We start from the raw sequence: 19,117 nt of genomic DNA, 5'->3' as shown, positions 1-19,117 counted from the left end.
GGTGATGGAGGAACCCAGAAGGAGATGGAGGAACCTAGAGGAGAGGGAGGAACCCAGAAGGAGAGGTGCTCTGCTGGACGTGGTGCTGGTGATGGAGGAACCCAGAAGGACAGGGAGGAACCCAGAAGGAGATGGAGGAACCCAAAGGACAGGCAGGAATCTAGAAGGAAAGGTACTCTGCTGGACGTGGTGCTGGTGATGGAGGAACCCAGAAGGAGAGGTGCTCTGTTTAACCTGGTGCTGGTGATGGAGGAACCCAGAAGGAGAGGGAGGAACCCAGAAGGAGAGGCAGGAACCCAGTCGGAGATGGAAGAAGCCAGAGGAGAGGGAGGAACCCAATCGGAGATGGAGGAACCCAGGAGAGGTGCTGTGCTGGACCTGGCGCTGGTGAACAAGGAGGAACTGGTTGGGGATTTGAAAGTCGGCAGCAGCCTTGGCTGCAGTGACCCTGAGGTGGTGGAGCTGAGGATGCCGAGGGGAGGGAGCAGGGCGAAAAGCCAAGGCCACAGCCCTGGCTTCCAGGAGAGCGGACCGGGCCCAGCCTTGGGAACCAGCTGGTGGCAACAAGGAGACCTAACAAGGCGGGGGAAGAGCGGGCTGGGGAAGGCACGGCCCTAGTTCTGGCTGGGCTCCGGGACAGCATTCCCAGAAAAAGTCAGGGACATCCCTCCGGGGATCCATCCGTCCACCTTCGCCAGCGGCGGGGGGCAGCTCTGTGAGGAGAGGCCTCGGCTGCCCCTGCCGGCCTGGCAACAGCTGCGCCATTGGCCACGGCTGAGCCAATCAGCGGAGCCGGAGGCGGGCTGTCAGTCACAGCTAGAGGGGGCGGGAGGCTGAGCGGCCTGAGGAGAAATGGAGGAGAGATGGGGTGGGGGCAGCCGGGGCGAGGAGGGGGATAGGGATGGGGATGGGGATAGGGATGGGGATAAGACCAGGGGCAGGGGCAGGTATCTCCCAGCGTGGACGGGGCTGGGGGGACCTGGATTCCTCACGGCCCACGGGCCCTTCCGTGGTCGCCAGCCCTGGGCCCGAGCGCTCAGCCCCAGGGACAACCCCACAACCAAGGTCGGAGCGGTTCCTGCGGCTGCCCCGAGGGTCGGCAGCCCCCAGTCAGCCCTGAGCACCTGAGCTGGGGTGAGGTGGAAGAGACTGGAAAACAGCTGATGGAGAGGAGGCGATGGCAGCAGGTACAGGGCCTGTGGCGCCTGGGATTAACTGAGACTGTTACCGTTAAGTCGGCCCTTCAGAAATTCTCTAAGGCTCAATTTTGGAGTGTTAGAAAGCAGGCGTTCTTTATTGCAGCGCTGGATGGACGGGAGGATCATTCCGCCTACCTGACAGTTCCTGGTGCCGGAAGGTCAGTGCTGTATCCCCACCTCTGAGTGAGATGAAGGTGCTGATGCAGGGGCAAGCACCGAGCTTTCCCAATGCCTGCCTCAGTGCTGGAGAGAGGACGGATGCAGGGAGAAACTCCCCAAAGCGGCACCACAGAGGTATTCCTAAACCTCGCTAACTGAGAGCCCCCAGCAGCAAATTCTGCTGACTAACACCGGGCCCGACTCACCCTCCCTAGGAGGAAGACCGTAGATTAAGGGATGCCTGGAAAATAGGACACGAAAAAGAAGTTCCAGGTGTTCAAAGCTACCTTCATATTATTAGGTCAGCCCAACAGTATAAGAACACAAGGCTGCCAGATTAAACCCAGGAATCACATCAGTTTTTCCCTCGTTGCATGTTTCTGCCGTGCAGACCTCGTCAAGGTCTGGCCCTGCCAGCTGGACGTCCCCAGCTCCCCGTCAGCCGTATGATGCAACAGCCCATACGACAGGCGCCCGGAGCTCACGTCTTCCCAGTCACAGCAGGCAAGAGCAGAAGGACAAAGCGCTGCCACCGAGTTCTCTTTTGGACCCTCTGTACCTCCTTTCCTTCCTCTTTGTTGGCAGGAAAGCCCATCGGGTCTCCCAGCTTCCCCTGCCTTCCTCAGAGAGGACAGCTGCTCCCTACTGTAATGAAGCAACTCGCATGCTGCATCAAGGCCTGTCAGGAAGGCGCTCAATGCACACACCGTAAGACCACCTCTAGTTTGCCTGAAGAGCAGAGGGTGGTTCACATCTGTACAGCCAGCCCAGGGGATTCTCTTTGCGCTTTGGTCACCGTTATTCTTTGATTCAGCCTTCCAGCTCTGCGCCAACTTCCGCGGAGCTGATCAGCCGTCACTCTGCAACCACATCTCTTCTCCTTCCTGCACTAGAAAGGTACTTGCTGGTCTCCAACGGGAGGGAAGTCCTTTTGGATGACTGACATTTCCCAGGCCCCCTGTTACCTTGCCGTAGAGCACGTGTGGGTTTTTTGCTCTAAAGGGCGTCTGACGGGACTCAAGCCCTGAGTAACAGGTACTGCCCTGGCTCTCCTGAGCTCTGAGGAGCGCGTTCCTGACCAGGTGTTTGCAGTCTCTCTTAAAAAGGATTTCTTGGCTTGTTCTGCAAGAAGGAAGCCTTCAGCTGGTGCAGCAGCAGTCACGTTGGAGAACAGGACCCGGAGCTGGGGAACGGGAATGGCCTTTGGCTACTGTAGAAACACAAGCTGCAGAATTCTCCATGTCACAAAGACAGTCGTGACACCGACCTCAACTTTCCAGGGAAAGGAGCTTTGCCACTTTGCCCCAATTCTCACCAACCTGGGCAACAAGGGTGGGAAATGGGTTATAGCCTTATCGAGAAGGAGACAGAGTTGAAGCGTGTCAAAAGTCGCTGGGGCCGGGGCGCGTGATTTTGGGGGGCGAGCCGTGAGGGCCGTGCCGTCTGCGGGGGGCACAGCCCACATTGCCGGAGATGGGCGGTGGTGCCGACTGGGCCGTGCCGGGCCACCCTCCCGGCGGCGGGGGCAGAGAGCCGAAGCCCACGGCCATGGCGCGGGGCAGCCGGCCAAGGCCAGCCCGCGAGGAGGGAGGTCTGGGGAAGGTGCTGCCAACCGCCAGGGAGAGGACAACGCTCTGGGCCCAGCCCCTACGGCTGCCCCCCAAGAAAGGGAGAGGTGGAGGAGGAGGAGGAAGCCGACGAATGAGCGTGCAATGTCCCAGCGCAGAGATTAACGGCCAACTTTATTGTGCGGGTGGAGGGGGATCAGGACCAGCGCTCGGGGATGGCGCACGGCTGGTCCCGTGGCGGCGTCCGGGCCGGCTGTAGGGATGTTGGGCCCGGCGTTGCAAGCGGGAGCGGTCTCGCATCCGCACGGGCCCAGGGGGGCTGGAGCTTCCGCTGCTCTCGAGCGCTGGGGAGCCAGAGGAGGACCCCGCTGGCAGCTGGCTGGCAGTGCTGGTGCTGCTGGTCTCGGGTGCCGGGGAGCTGTGGGACGGCCCCGGCGCCGCCTGGCTGGGGGTGCTGGTCTCAGCACTTGGTGCTGGCGCACGGCTCCTGTCACGGCGTCTTCTGGGCCGGCTGTAGGGGTGTTGGGCCCGGCGTTGCAAGCGGGAGCTGTTTCGCACGCGGTCGGGCCCAGGGGGGCTGGAGCGGCTGCTGCCCTCAAGCGCTGGGGAGCCTTGGGACGGCCCTGATGCCCCATTGCCGGGGCTGCTGGTCCGCGGTGCCGGGGAGCCGTGGGGTGGCCTGAATGCCGCCTGCCTCCCAGTGCTGGGGCTGCTGGTTTCCAGCGGTGGGGAGCCAGAGGAGGACCCCGCTGGCAGCTGGCTGGCGGTGCTGGGGCTGCTGGTCTCGGGTGCCGGGGAGCTGTGGGACGGCCCCGGCGCCGCCTGGCTGGGGGTGCTGGTCTCAGCACTTGGTGCTGGCGCACGGCTCCTGTCATGGCACCTTCCAGGCCGGCTGTAGGGGTGTTGGGACCACTCCAAGCGGGAGTGGTCTCGCATCCGCACGGGCCCAGGGGGGCTGGAGCAGCTGCTGCCCTGAAGTGGCGGGGAGCCGCAGGACCGCGATGCTGCCTGGCTGGCGGTGCTGGGGCTGCTGGTCTCCGGTGCCGGAGACCTGAGCGATTGCCCCGATCCTGCCTGGCTGGCAGTGCTGGGCCCGGCGAGCTCCGAGCTGGCACTGGAGGCTGTAAGGGGAAGCAGGAAGGTCAAGGGCACGGCCCCCAGGCCCGGGGCAGGATAGGCCAGAGCGGTGCCCCCAGCCCTCCTAGAGCAGAGAGGCTCTGCCAGGCCCACCCTGGGCTCCCGCTGCCAGGCCTTGCCTGGCCCCTGGCCCCAGCCCAGGGGCAGCCGGGCGCTTTGCCTCTTACCGGTGCCCAGGCCAGCACACGCGTCGCACTCCCAGCTGTCCGTGCTGCTCCTCAAGTCGGAGCAGCGTCTGTGGGTGCCCTCGGCAGCGCAGGAGCAGCACAGGAGCAGTTGCCAGGGCCTGGGGAAGCAAAGGGGTTCATGGCTGGGAGGACAAAGTGACCGCAGCACGGGATTGTCCGGCCGAGCTCTCGGTCTCGGTCCTTGCGCCTCGAGCCCTTGGCGAGACAGGGTTCCCGTACAGAGCCCCGGGGTGCAGCCTGGGACAGCGGGGTGTGCGTAGCAGAGAGTGTGTTACAGGCCAGAAGAGGACCTGGAGGAGCAAAGGGCAGTCGTGATGATGTGGAATAGTTCAAGTTGTGACTTTTGGGCAGCAGCAGCAGGAAGATGGGCAGTGCAGTGCTGGGGTATGGATCCAAATTGAGGATGTGTGGTGGGTTGACCCTGGCTGAACACCAGGTGCACCCCAAAGCCGTTCTATCACTCCCCCTCCTCAGCTGGACAGGGGAGAGAAAATATAACAAAAACTTTTCTGACGTAAACATAAAGCCCCATTGCCTAGTAGTTAGTTCCTAAACCCTAAACCATGTCTAGCTGTTGTTTCCCTATTATATTTTAACAGATGGGGGCTGTACGCACGACTTTAGCAGCAGGATTTTATTCAACCACCCTGTCTCCATTGCCTCTCTTATATTTCTACAAGCTTACCATTAGCCTGTGGATTCCAAGGCTGAAATTTCTTTCATTCATTTAATACTCAAAAATCTCCTGTACTATTTCTACAATAAAATGGGGTCCTTCTAAAATACCAAACTTAGGGGTAATTTCTTTTTATAAGGCCTTAATTATTTCCCTAGCCTTGTTGGTACGACATGGAAAGGCCTCTGGCCAACCAGAAAAGGTATTTATCATCACCAGTATTTGTATGAATTTCACCTTGGTAGTTCCATAAAACCTATTGGCCAGTATTCCCCAGGAGTTATTCCTTGTATCACAACTTCTCCTATAACCCTCTTGGTAATCTTTGGATTATTAGCACAACAAAGAACACATCTTTTAATTATTATATCTGTTAGATTTTGCATTTTTGGTTCTGCAGCCTATCTTTTGGCAGTCAATACCAATGCATTTGCTCTTGAATGTGTTTGTTGATGTAATCTTTTAAGTAAAATTTTCAACATCTTTTCAAAATTTAAGAATTGTTTCAAAGGTGCCACCCATCATCCCTGATCATTTTTAGAACAATCAAATTGTTCTGCCAATTGATCTTCTCTCTCAGTATATTGTGGAAGTGATAATTCTAAATGAGGTGTTGGAATTAAGGCTCCTTCAAACTTTGACTCTTTTAGAGCTACTTCTTTTGCCACCTGATCTGCTTTTTTATTTCCCCTTATAATTTCACTGTTCCCCCTTTGATGGGCTTTACAGTGTATTATTGCAACTTGCAGAACTGCCTGTAAAAGTTTCATTATTTCTTCTCCATATTTAATTGGGGTTCGTGTGAGCTTAGAAGTCCTCTTTCTTTCCAAATCGCTCCATGTGCATGCACCACTCTGAAAGCATACTTAGAATCATTATAAATATTGACTGTTGGCCAAGTTCCAAGGCTTATGTTAATGCTACCAGTTCTGCCTTTTGGGCAGAAGTATTCTTAGGCAGAGATTTAGCTTCTACAGTTTGAGTAGACATTACCACATCTTTTCGCCTTCCTTTCAATACAAAACTGCTCTCATCAGTGAATAGCTCCCAACTCCACATCAGGCAAGGGTTCATCCCGCAGGTCAGGTCTACTGGAATACACCTGTGCCAATAGTAGTCAAACAGTCATGATGCAATTCGCTGGATTCAGAAATTGGGAGTAAAGTAGCAGAATTTAGAGCAGAAGTCATTGAAATTGCTACATTATCTTGTTCCAGCAATGCAGCTTGATGTTTAGCTAACCTGCTTGGTGATATCCAATGACATCCTTTGTTTTCAAGAAGAGGCAACACGGCATGTGGTACAAACACAGTGATTGGTTGGCCTAATGTTAATTTTTGAGATTCTTCAATCAACATTACGGTAGCTGCTACTGCCCTCAGGCAGGCTGGCCATCCTTTACTGACTTTATCTAATTGCTTGGAAAAGTATCTGTCGTGGTTTAACCCCAGCCAGCAACTAAGCACCACGCAGCCGCTCACTCACTCCCCCCCCACCCAGTGGGATGGGGGAGAAAATCGGGAAAAGAAGTAAAACTCCTGGGTTGAGATAAGGACAGTTTAATAGAACAGAAAAGAAGAAACTGATAATGATAATGATAACACTAATAAAATGACAACAGTAGTAATAAAAGGATCGAAATGTACAAATGATGCGCAGGGCAATTGCTCACCACCCGCTGACCGACACCCAGCCAGTCCCTGAGCGGCGAATCCCTGCCCCCCCTTCCCAGTTCCTAAACTAGATGGGACGTCACATGGTATGGAATACACCGTTGGCCAGTTTAGGTCAGGTGCCCTGGCTGGGCATGAGAAGCTGAAAAATCCTTGACTATAGTCTAAATACTACTGAGCAACAACTGAAAACATCAGTGTTATCAACATTCTTCACATACTGAACTCAAAACATAGCACTGTACCAGCTACTAGGAAGACAGTTAACTCTATCCCAGCTGAAACCAGGACAGTATCCTACTGGTCTTTTCCAGCTTCCCAGTTTTTGTATCAAAACTCCTAGTGCCACACACTGTCTTTCATGTACATACAAATAAAAGGGCTTTCTTAAGTTTGGAAGTCCTAAGGCAGCGGCTTCCATAAGCTTTCTCTTAATTTTATCAAAACTTTTTCTACATTCTGGTGTCCATTCAAGGATCTCCTCCTTTATAGCAGCATAAAATGGTTTGGCAATTAGTCCAAAATTGGGGATCCATAAACGACACCATCCAGCCATTCCCAGAAATCCTCTTAATTGTTTTTTTGATGTAGGAAGAGCGATCCTACAAATTGCTTTTTTCCTTTCATTGCTTAATTCTCTTTGTCCTTTCATAATTTCAAACTCCATGTATTGGAGCTTTTCTTTTCCAATCTGTGCCTTTTTCTTAGAAACTCTATAACCCACCAGGCCCAGGAGTTTAAGCAAACTAATGGTGGCTTCCAAGTGGGCCTTGTAATTATCAGAACCAATTAGTAAACCATCAACATATCACAGCAAAGTCACAGCATCATTATCACTTTGCCATAGTTCCAGCTCTTTAGGCAGTATGTTACTGAACAAGGTGGGGCTATTCTTGAATCCTTGGGGAAGAACAGTCCAACGTAGTTGTGTCTTTCTCCCTGTAGTTGGATTTTCCTACTCCAAGGCAAAGATGGTCTGGCTGTGCTTATCCACAGGAATACAAAAAAAAGCATCTTTCAGGTCCGATGCTGTAAAATAAGCGTTACTGTCAGTGACTGAAGCAAGGGGAGTGTATGGATTTGGAACCACAGGGTGAACATCTACTGTCCTCACGTTAATTTCTCATAAATCCTGTACCAGTCTATACTCTGAAGAATGAGGGTTTTTTACAGGTAAAATTGGGGTATTCTATTCTGGTTGGCATTCTCTTAACAGTCTATATTCTAAAAAGGAGCTTATCATAGGTTCTAAACCCTTTCGGGCTTCTGGCTTAATAGAATAATTGTCTTTTTCTTACCAGCTGGGCTCCCGGTTTAAGTTCAGTCCTTACCAGAATCAAATTCTTCGCTCGTCCAGGTATCTTCGATGCCCATACCAAAGGTGTAATTGCATTTAGTACTTCTTCTGGAATATACGTTTCTTCATCGGGATTTTCTTCAGTTATTAAACATATCTGGGCTTTCCAAGCTGTTTCTGGAGGAACATGCAACTGAGCGGAGTCTTCAGAAAAGGTTAGTTGTGCATTCAACTTACAAAGTGTGTCCTGTCCAAGCAGTGGTAACGGGCATTCTGGCATATAGAGAAATTCATGAGTTAATTTAGTATCACCAATTGAACACTCCATAGGTTTTAAAAATGGTCTTAAGGTTTTTTGCCCTGTCACACCAACAACATTTATTTTAGTTTTACTTAAGGGACCCTCACAACTAGTTACTACAGAACGTGAGGCTCCACTATCAACTAAAAAATGTGTTGTCTCATTCCCCAGCTTAACTGGAACTAGAGGATCGGCTGGGGAGATTTTAGTAGATTCCTCTGGTCCCCTTCAGTCTAACCCGATTTTTGTCATTACTTTAATAGCCTCCTCTTTCCTTTTTCCCTTATCATTAGGGAGATTAGGGCATTCCTTTTTCCAGTGTCCCTCCTATCCACAGTATGTGCATTGATTTGCTCCTAAAGGGACGTTGTAATTTCCTCTATCATAACTTCCCTGTCCTCTTCTCCCTTGAAATCCACCTCTTCCACGTCCCCTTCCTTGCCCTCTGCTTCTCCCATCATTTAGGGCAGCTACAAGGGATGCCTGAATTTTGGCAAGTCCTCATTTTTCCTTCTCAGCCTCCTCATCTCGATTATTCTATACTTTATATGTAATGGATAATAACTATGAAATTGTCATTCCATTTGCCCCTTCTGCTTTTTGCAATTTTTTTCTAATATCTGTTGCAGCTTGACTGATAAACGACATATTAAACAACTTTAAATTGCTGGGACCTTCTGGCTCTAAATCAGTCCCTTTTTGTGCCACTCCGCACAATCTCTCATAGAAAGCAGAAGGGGTATCTTTATCCCTTTGTCTTATTTCATATAATTTGGATAATATGCATGCCTTCAGGATTGCTTTACTGTGATCCAACCACCTATTTCCAATTTAATAAATCAGGGGTGGTAAATGGTACATGTACGTATACTGGTGTTGCTTCTGGTCCCACTGCTTGTCTAGGTGGAGCCTCTACTATAGGTTTCTGTTGTCTTGTTCTTCCTGAGACTGGACTCGTATTATCACTTTCTTCATCCCTTGAACTATTCACTTCTAAGTTCTTGTAGGGGGGGATATTAGTAATTGTACATCCTCTTTATTTTCTCCTCTCTCAGATTTCCCACACCCACATCCAGTACAACATGATTTGGTTCCTTTTTCCTTTTTTTGTTAGCTTTCAACGCATATATAGCAATTTGTCACTAACCCTAACCCCCTACTTCTTCCCTAATCTTGGCAGTTCCAAGTGGTTCTTCGAGGTTTATTGACCCAACCACAATCTATTACCTTTTCTGACATAAACATAAAGCCTCATTGTCTAGCAGTTAGTTCCTAAACCCTAAATCATGTCTAGTCGTTGTTTCCCTATTTTAAATTTTAAGAGATGGGGGCTGTACACAGGACTTTAGCAGCTCTCTGGTTATTTCAAACATATTATACATATTACTTGATAATATTTTTATTGAGGGTAGCAACCGCCATGTCCCGGGTGGGGAGTTAGGGGTCGGGCACGTGCTCCCCAGCCCCTTCTCTCTTGCCCTGCAGTCCACCGTGACGCACAAGCGGGAGCTACTTTGTTAGTTCCCCTGGGCCTGGGGTGGGTTTTGGCATGTATTATCGGAGCGTAAATCTGAAGGAGGTCAGTTTAGCTCTAGAATTACCGAGGCCTGGGAAACGAGCTTTGCGTTGCTCCTTTACCTGCAAGGAGGCTGTAGCTGTGTTTCCACGTGGCTCCCTTGATAGGAGCCTGTACCGAATCTGGGCACAGCACTGCCCTGTGCTTGCTGTGGGGTTGATAAACACTGCAACGAGCAGCATCAGTTTTAGAGGCGTTGGTTACCAGACGTAGCCTCCAACAATTGGATTCCAGTTCCACAAGGTGAAAAACGTCAGCAATGGCTTATGTCAGAGCATCCCCAAGTAACTGGAGGCACTCTTGCTTATGACTGTTGTTGCTGTGCTGAAAACCCACGGGTTGAAGTACTGCCTCAAGATAGCACAGATGGCAATATGAGATATAGATCTATAGGTATGTGCATATAAGAAATCCCTTCCCAGTGCAGCTTCCGATTGGGGCAGCTTTGGCACTTGAGTTTTGTTAAATGTTAGACTTGTTCTTTTTGAGACTCATGGTGATTTGAGCAGTAACTTGGGTGCCAAGGTAGTAACCGATGATCCGAAGTGAACTGGTACCTTACCACTTGCATGTGCTTCATTTGACGTTGAGCTTGATGCTTCTAGACTAGAAAATAGAGGGGAGGAAGGAAACGTAGTAGCGTAGGCGTATACACGCACACATGCCTGTAGGTATGTCCAGGTGTGCGTAATGCAGGTCATATTCATGAGCGGTTCATACATCCAAGGTTGTTAACGGGATAGGAAGCATGTGACGTGCTGCAAACTTTGTAAATGTTAACTACGGCATTTCCATTGCTCTGTTTTGATGCTGCGCTTATCTGATTAAGGACTAAAATAATGCCCTGCTTAGGGTGACAGTCCCTCAGAGTGTTTGAGGATGAGGGGTATTACCTGGGGGCGAACAGCAGTGGCTCTTGTGGGACAGCTGTGCCAAATGAAGGCAGATGAAGTTCTGGCGTTCATCAAATCACGCCAGCACAGGTCACGATCCTCGTCTCCTGTCAACCCTCAGCATGTCCAGGTAAAGCGAACAGGGTAGCTGTTGAAACAACCACCTTTAATTAACAATCTTGATAACTGCTGACTAGGGAACCGGGTGCTGTTGGATACCAATGGCAAAAACTATTTCACCACCTAATAAAAAAAATAATAATGTAAGGGGCAAAACATTAGGATTCACATCCTAAAAGAGTTGTCAGATTTGGGAAAATTGTGCTTTTAATGTTCCTTAACTGGTGGTTGTGTCTGTGTTCCTGATGAATTTTGTAGCAGTCATCTTGAAATATTTCTTAGCTACAGGTTTTACTGGAGTTTTGTAGATAATTACTTGTGGATTTTACAATGCTTCTTGGTGTACGTTGAGGTGAAAGGTGTGTGTGGCCAGGGGAAGAGTAAAGGTTTGAATTTTATGGATATTTATACACACAGAAATAGACATTAGTGTATATTAAAATGTATTTAAATAATGATGTAATGATTACAGGAACCATATGTTTATGTAATACATACACTTTTTGTGTATGTGTAGTGGGTTTATGCTTTAGTACTATACAAAGGAAGTATTGTGGTAGTCAGTTCTTACGCTGCGTTCCTCAAATCTGCTGGTTCTTTCCTGTTTAACTTGAATTGTACTGGTCTGTTCATCAATTATTTATTTGGTGTGTGCCTTTCCCCTGAGAAAAAGGACTTGGTCCCGATCGTACTTGTTCACTGTAGCTATCTCCATGGCAGGTTAAATTTCTCACCATCTATTCTGTGTTTTAGTTTCCTTCTCACGCAAACCATGGTGACAAACAGTACCCAAAAGGCTCTGGTGCTTCCAGACAGTGGCTTGATGGCTTGCGTAACCTACCTCTAGCCCCATCCCACGGAACGTAGGAATGGTGTTACAAGTAAATAAGGTAGCGTCCTGCTTTAGGAAGAAAGTGTGTTGGACTTGAAAGCCTTGGGTAGGACAGGAGGAGCATGTCTTCTTGGGTCAGTGATGAGCCTTGGCATGTACTATGTGATCTAGAGTTGATGTCTGTCGCCACTTTAGCTCTAGAATTACTCTGAGACCCAGGAAGCTCCGGTTTCCTTAGGCTGTGACCTAAGGGAGTCGAGATAAAGACAGTTTAACAAGTGCCGGGAATAAAAAAGGAAACCAACTGATGTGACAGCAACCACCGACCACCTCTCACCAGCAGGCAGATGCCCAGCCATCTTGGTGCAGTGGCTGCCTTGGAAAGACTCCCCCAGTCGCGGTTTTCTTGCTGAGCATGACGCTACGTGGTACGGACCGTGGTACCCCTTCGGTCAGCTGGGGGCAGCTGTCTCTGCTGTGTCCCCTCCCAGCCAGCTCGCTGGGGCAGCAGAGTGAGAAACAGAGAAGACCTTGGTTCTGCATAAGCACTGCTCAGCAGTAGCTAAACATCGGTGTGCTGTCAACATTGAAAACAGCACCGTGCAGGGTGCGATGACAAAACAATTACCTGTATCCCAGCCAGGCCCAGTACAGAAACCCTTCTGTGCCCGCTCACGATTCTTATTCCTGTGAGAAACCCATGAAAAATAGGGCATTTGACTTATCGGGGAGAAATGTGAACACACTCCCGATCTCTGGCTGGCATCTCACTTTACTTGCATGATCTAGAAGGTACACACAAGTCTACGCGGTTTCTTCTGCACCTTGGGAAAGGGCTCTCTTGCCTCGATTTCCAGGGAGAAACTCCCCAAAGCGGCACCACAGAGGTATTCCTAAACCTCGCTAACTGAGAGCCCCCAGCAGCAAATTCTGCTGACTAACACCGGGCCCGACTCACCCTCCCTAGGAGGAAGACCGTAGATTAAGGGATGCCTGGAAAATAGGACACGAAAAAGAAGTTCCAGGTGTTCAAAGCTACCTTCATATTATTAGGTCAGCCCAACAGTATAAGAACACAAGGCTGCCAGATTAAACCCAGGAATCACATCAGTTTTTCCCTCGTTGCATGTTTCTGCCGTGCAGACCTCGTCAAGGTCTGGCCCTGCCAGCTGGACGTCCCCAGCTCCCCATCAGCCGTATGATGCAACAGCCCATACGACAGGCGCCCGGAGCTCTATGACGTCACTGGGCGTCTCCGTGACGAGCCGAGGCCTCTCCCCAAGGCCACCTGGCAGCCGAGACCACAACCTCTCCTGTGTGATCGCTGCCTGCCCTCGCTCTCGCCGTGCTCTGCGACCGAGAGGTGCAGCGGCCGACAAGCTCATCCGCACCCAGTCCGATGGCCAAGATGGAGAAAGGTGAAGCGTTGCTGCTCCTCCCGGGGAGGTTTCACGCCGGGTCTCCACCAGGGAAGCCCCTCGGCAACTCTCCCGCTCTTGCCGCAGGCTCGGTAGCCGCCTCCGACGTGGACGGAGCCTGGGTGGGCACCTGGAGACCTCATCGCCCACGCGGCCTCATCATGGCCCAGTTCACCAGCCCGGGACCCAAGTACTCGATCCCCGGGACAACAGGTAAAACCACCGTCGCAAGCGGGGTGCACCACATCCGCTGCCTCCAGGGGACAAGCAGCCACGGCTCCGTTCCCCGTTGCTCCAAGCCTCCATGCTCTCAGCTGCAGCAAGGACGCAGGCGGGCCAGAGGAAGGCTCAGGCTGCTCTGGGGAAAGCCCGGGAAAAGAGCTGCCGGACTCTGCTGAGCACAGAGGTGGCCGTAGCAGCACAGGAGGAAGCTTCTTCTCTGTCTTTGCTCCGAACTTGCTGCTCCCACCTCATCCTTTCCTTCTTCTCTTCTTTTTCTTCTCCTCCTTCTCTTCTCCTCTTCTCCGCCTCCTTCTTCATCTTCTCCTATTCTACTTCATCTTCTCTTCCTATTCTTCTCCCCCGTTTTCATCTTCTCTTCTTCTCCTTCAACACCACCTTCTCCTTCACCACCTTCTTCTCCTTCACTTTCTTCTTCTCCTCCATAATAGCAGTAAGGTTTCAATTTCTTTCCCACTGGGGCTGCGGGAAAGCAAAATGTGACAGAGGCGATCTTTACATTTGCTTTTAGTTAGCATAGCAACGGTTTGGGGATTTAATACTTCATAACAATTGCATTTTGGTGGTATTCTGATTACTTGCACAGTGCCTACACTGTTCTTGCCGGAAGTCATTGTACCATTGTATTGGCCTGCCGGTATCATTCTTGGAGGACAAAAACCACACAGGAAGGGAAATTCTTGTGGCCAGCAACTCCAGCTACTCCACTTAGAAAGTAGCTTTAAATATGGAGTTGCAGGCAGGCGTCCTTTCACAGGCTTTTCTTCCTAGGTTACCTGGTTCACAATCCCACCAAAACCAAAGCCCCAGCGTACACTTTCCAAAGGGCCAAACCTCCCGGCGCAGACAGTTGCTCTCCGGGCCCTCGGTACTACGTCCAGCCCTCCATCACCAGGAACGGGAAGTACGTGGCTCCGGCACAGCACATGGGCGGACTTCCCAAGATAACGACCGAGGTCACCCCTGGACCAAGTGAGTACCGTTTCGCCAGCACTTCTTCCAGGCGACACAAGCAGCACGCCTGCCTTTTTGCCCTGTGCTACCGGGGCACAAAACCATCAGCTCGCGTCCCGAAGGAGCTTCAGAGGTTTCCAGGCAGAAGGCAAACGTGGCTGAGCACCTCCTCCTGACCTTTCCTCTTTGGCTTGAGGAAGAGAGCCCGGCTTCCCTGCTTTTCTCTGCTTCTCCCTAGGTGACTACTCCACCGACAAGGCCAACCAACACCTCTACAAATGCGCGCCGGCGCCGTCCATGGCCTTCCGGCACAAGGCCGTCAAAACCGATGAAACTCCAGGTAAGGGAACTCGGGGAAATACACACGCTTGCAGCCCGCCTGTCCTCCAGGGAAAACCTGCCGGGCAGCTTTTTTGACAGGCCTAGCAAAAAGCCTACACAGCAGGGCGCAAGGGTCTCTTGACGAGCTTGCTTGATGTCCCGGAGCACCAGCTTCTCCCATCCCACAAAAGAACCGGCAACTCGGGCTTGGAGCTGCCGACACACGCCACGTGCGACAAAAGACGGAGGCGTTGGGAGAGGGGCGAGACATCCTTCAAGCTCCTCGCAGCAGGCTTGGCAGGCTGCTTCTCTCCCACCCAGGCGCTGCTCCTCTCCCTGCCGGACTCACACACGCTCTCTTCCCGTTCCCCTTCCAGGTCCTGGCACCTACACCCTGCCCAGGCTGGTGGGACCCAACACAGCCTACACCCACGCCAGCCCCTGCTACTCCATGAAAGGGAAGAGGAAGCACAACGGCTTTGCTGAAGACCTCGCCAAGGTGAGCTACGCTTCTCTGCTGTCTCGCAGCTGCTCTCCTCAGGGCCGGAGGGCTCCGACGCCGGCTGCAGCCTCTCTTCACGCCCACTTCCCTGCACCAGCAGCAAACCCCAAGAAGCCGTGGGTCCCGTGGCTCTCCTGCTGCCAACAGCAACGCCGACACCCGCAGTCCCTCGCTTTCCAACACTAACAGTTTTGGTGGGGCAAAACTCATCGGCACTAATGGGAATCTCCCTCTCCTCTGCGAAATCTGCCTCTCTGCAGGGGAACAGGAGGGGCCCTTGTTCCAATCGCTCCGTGCCTCTCACGCCACTTCTCTGGCCAGCCAGCTCAACTAGCGCAGCCCGCGTGGGCACCCGGCAAGAATCAACTTTTGTTGTTCTTGTTTGCTGCCTTTTGTACCCAACAACCTCCCTGCCTCTCTTACAGACGCCAGGTCCTGCTGCATTCCCCAAGGTGGAAGTGGACACCTACAAAAAAAGGGCTCCCATGTACACGATGGGAAGCAAAAGTGGAATTGGAGGTGACAAAACAGTGAAGCCAGGACCGGCAGACTACTGCCCGGGAAAGGTAAGGCAGCTGCCCAAATCTCCTCCCCTGCTTTGCAACAACCAGCCCTTAAGCATCTCCCCCTTCCAACGGGGCTTCTCAGAACTCCAGACCACCTTACTGGAGTGACAAACCGCAGGACAGCAGGCCTGCTCCCTTGCCTTGGCCCAAAGCCGAGCAGAGTGAGGCCAAAGAACACATCTTTGCCTCTGCACTAGCTCAGGCGCTCAATGCTGACACGTGCTCGCACATTACAAGCTCTTCAGGAGGACACACTGCTGCAGAAGGCACAAGCAGAGCCAAGGGCAGACCCTTCTCATGCAGGGGGGATCACCTGGGAGGGCAGGGGCATGTAGCAAAGTCTGGCTGGAGCTAGAAGGGCTCTGGACTTGGAGCAAGTGCCAGTGCCAGCTCAGCTCCAGCCATGAGCTTGCCCTGCCAGACGGAGTGGGCACGTCGCTCCATTTTGTGTCAAACCGAAGCTCTTTGCTTTGAGCAGCCTTCTGAAAACACTCGAGGGATGGATTTTACCTGCCCCTAGCCCCTTTTTTTTTCTCTTGCCTTTATATGCCTCTCCAAAAAGGGAGAAATGCCAATCAGTAACAGCAGCAGACCATTAGAGATGTCCTGATCACACAGGAGGTTTCCAGCAAGTGTGCCACTGGCACAGGGGGAGTTAGCTGAAAGTGCCCGGGCACGCACACAGCAATGCACGGCAAACGGCAAATGCACGGCCATCAACTTGTTATGCCAGACGGCCTTCGCCGAAGACAAAAGTCTTCTTGCGAACAAGGCACCACGGTCACCTTTTTTTCTTCTCGCTTTTCCCCTTCCAGGTGACGCTGATCAAGCCCCAGGCCCCTGCTCCCACTTTTGGACTCCGCCATTCCCTCTACACAACTCCTCTACTGTCTCTGCAGTAAAACAACATACCCCCAAAGGTCTGGTCTGTTCACCTTCAGCTGTGGCGAGGGGGGGTGCGCGAGGGCGAGGAAGGTGAAGGTGCTGGTCAACTACCACCGGCACACGAGCGGAGAGGTTCGTAGCCGGGGTGCGGATCATCAGGGAGAGCAGCAAGAGAGGAACCTGCAGCCCAAGGCGACGGCTGCATCCCAGGAGCACGGCTGTTTGACGCAGCCCATGCCAAGGCATCCTGCCTGCCGGGGGGGGTTCAAAAGCACGCGCAATACTCGCTCGCTCCATCAGACTGCACGGCAGCCTTGCAATGAAGGCAATCTGGGAAGCGGGAGCCAGGTGGGAAGCTGGAGCTGTGGGATCTGGTGGTGTGAGCCCAGCCCTGAGTGGTACAGCAGGGAGTGACAGTCGGTCGTTCCACCAGTCGCCGCCGCGCAGTATAGGACCCGCAGCAGGCGGCTTTGGGGCCTGGATGGCGTCACCCGTCGTCCTGAGACATAGGCAAAGCCTCTGCTTATGTCCTAATGAAAGAGGAGCCCAAGCACCCCTCGGGAGTCTGTAGATACCGAGAGGAGTGAGAGTGACGGCAACGAACGGGCCTGAAGCATGTCCTCCCGTCTTAGAGGTGCTTCTTTGCCGAGAGAGGCAGGGCACGAGGCGGCGATGGTTGTGTGTAGAAGTGTGCCAGGGAGCTCTGCCTCTGCGTAGGAGAGTGGCCCGGTCCTCCGGTGCCAGGAGGAGCATCCATCCCAGGGGTGCAGAAGTCTGGAGGAGGCTCGGACTGCAGGGGTTTACAGGAGAGCCTCCTGCCAGCAGGGAATTTGGGAGATGCTTTGGCAGGGCTTCCGAAGGGCTGATACAAAGACGACAATTCCTGGTGCCGGAAGGTCAGTGCTGTATCCCCACCTCTGAGTGAGATGAAGGTGCTGATGCAGGGGCAAGCACCGAGCTTTCCCAGTGCCTGCCTCAGCGCTGGAGAGAGGACGGTCAAATCCTGCCTTGCCGTAGGGCCCCCCCAGGTCTCCCCGTCCCATCCCTGTCCCCATGCCCCCCCCACCCCCCCACCTTGCAGCAGGGACACCCGCCAGGCCACGTCCTGCCCGTAGGAGCTCTGCACCAGCCCCCAGCCTTACTCAAACTGGCAGCGCCGCAACCCCCCCGCCACTGCTCTGCAAACTGCCGCTCCAGCGCCTGCGTGGCAGTGGACGGGGGGGGTCAACAGGGGTCACAGGGGGTCGTGGGTGTTGAGATTGAGGGGGGATGGGGGTCACTGGGAGCACTGGGGGAGTACCGGAGGGGCACTGGGGGCACTGGGAGGGCACTGGGTGGCACCATATGGCAGCAGGGCGAGTACCGTGGGGTGATGATGGTGACAGTGACATGGTGACGGTGGCACGGTGACAGTGCCGCCATCCATCAGCAGGATGGGTACTGTGAGGTGGTGATGGTGACACACTGACACTGATGGTGTCCCCATTCCCAGAGGGCCCAGTACCACATGGTGGGGTCGGTGATATTGCGATGGTGACATGGTGACGGTGACACAGCGATGGTGCCAGAGGTGGTGACACAGTGCTGGTGATGGTGACAAGGAGACATGGTGACTGTGACACAGTGATGGTGACAAGGGGACTGCTGCGTTAAAGCGTAACAAAGTTTGGCAGAAAATAAACCCCCGTGCATTCCAGCTTGTCCTCAGATATCAGAGGGGCTGGGGGCGGCCAGGCTTAGATTCTGAGTGATGCCCAATTCAGCACTCTAACTCCGGTCACGTTCGATATATTGAACTATCACGATTACAGATGCACTAATAGTGCACTGTCCTTTCAATTTAGTCACGTTCAACGAGTTATCACGGCTAGATTTTAATGAATAGTACAGTTTATTAAAGCAAGAGGAGTACAGGTTCTTTTGGATTGCCGGTGATACGTACACTGTCTGCAAAGCACGTGCAAATAATAATGCAGTCGACTACAAGCACACTAAATTATGGAAAAACTCTACAGAGATTTCTGAGTTTCCCGGGGAAGCACTCGGTATAACTGAGGGTCCGAATCTCACCCAGTAGGCATCTCATTGGGGGGGGGGGGGGGGGCGGGGAGGGGAAGAGAGGTTCAACCCCTCGACTGATCCCAGAAGTCAGCGATGTCCTCCCGACTTGTCTATGATGGTATCTTCCCCAGCATTCCTCCTCTCTTAAGCCCTTTTATACTATTTTCTTATTTTTAGGTGGAGCTTGAGTGACTCTAGTCATACATACCTTTATCATGATGGGTGTAAAATCTCCTCGCTTTACTTCTAAAGGTCTATGCTAGAGAAAATTCAGAGCGCATGCTCAGTGAGGGGTGGTTGCACCTTAGAGGCAGGTAGCTTTTGGGACAGAGGTGTGTTTTGCTATTATAATGAGATTATAATGAGCAAAGTTCCATGTCAGTGCTCCAGAGCTGGGCACTTATAAATCAGAAGTAAGACAACAGCGTTGACAGAACCCCATTGCTTCACCTCCTTGCTCTAGTGGATTCAATGCAGGAACCTTCCATTCTTGTTCCTGTGGTTCCAGTTCCCCATCCCTGCGGTGATTTCGCAGAGCCTGGCCGCGGTGT

General features: G+C 52.4%; 1 protein-coding gene and 1 non-coding gene across 4 annotated transcripts; both read left to right on the top strand.

The window, feature by feature from the left end:
* The first annotated feature begins 7,722 nt into the window (after positions 1-7,722).
* Positions 7,723-17,563, top strand: LOC142042544 (ciliary microtubule associated protein 1A-like). Of its 3 annotated transcripts, XM_075052591.1 has the most exons (7): positions 12,595-13,037; positions 13,125-13,250; positions 14,049-14,249; positions 14,470-14,571; positions 14,930-15,051; positions 15,480-15,620; positions 16,436-17,563. In XM_075052591.1, exons 1-7 carry the CDS (start codon positions 13,019-13,021, stop codon positions 16,520-16,522), a joined length of 798 nt encoding a protein of 265 aa, XP_074908692.1. In that variant the 5' UTR covers positions 12,595-13,018; the 3' UTR covers positions 16,523-17,563. The 3 variants fall into 3 exon arrangements, with proteins under 3 accessions (XP_074908693.1, XP_074908692.1, XP_074908691.1); XM_075052592.1 differs by lacking the exons at positions 12,595-13,037; positions 13,125-13,250 and adding an exon at positions 7,723-8,112; XM_075052590.1 differs by having other exon boundaries at positions 12,595-13,250.
* Positions 11,753-11,837, top strand: LOC142042985 (small nucleolar RNA SNORD45). The gene has a single exon (XR_012653902.1). It is a non-coding gene; the product is annotated as a small nucleolar RNA SNORD45 (small nucleolar RNA).
* Positions 17,564-19,117: the final 1,554 nt, after the last annotated feature.

The sequence above is a fragment of the Buteo buteo genome, chromosome 21 (genome assembly GCF_964188355.1).
Source record: "Buteo buteo chromosome 21, bButBut1.hap1.1, whole genome shotgun sequence".
In the NCBI taxonomy this organism is placed as follows: Eukaryota; Metazoa; Chordata; class Aves; order Accipitriformes; family Accipitridae; genus Buteo; species Buteo buteo.
This window is presented reverse-complemented; position numbering and strand designations above follow the sequence as displayed.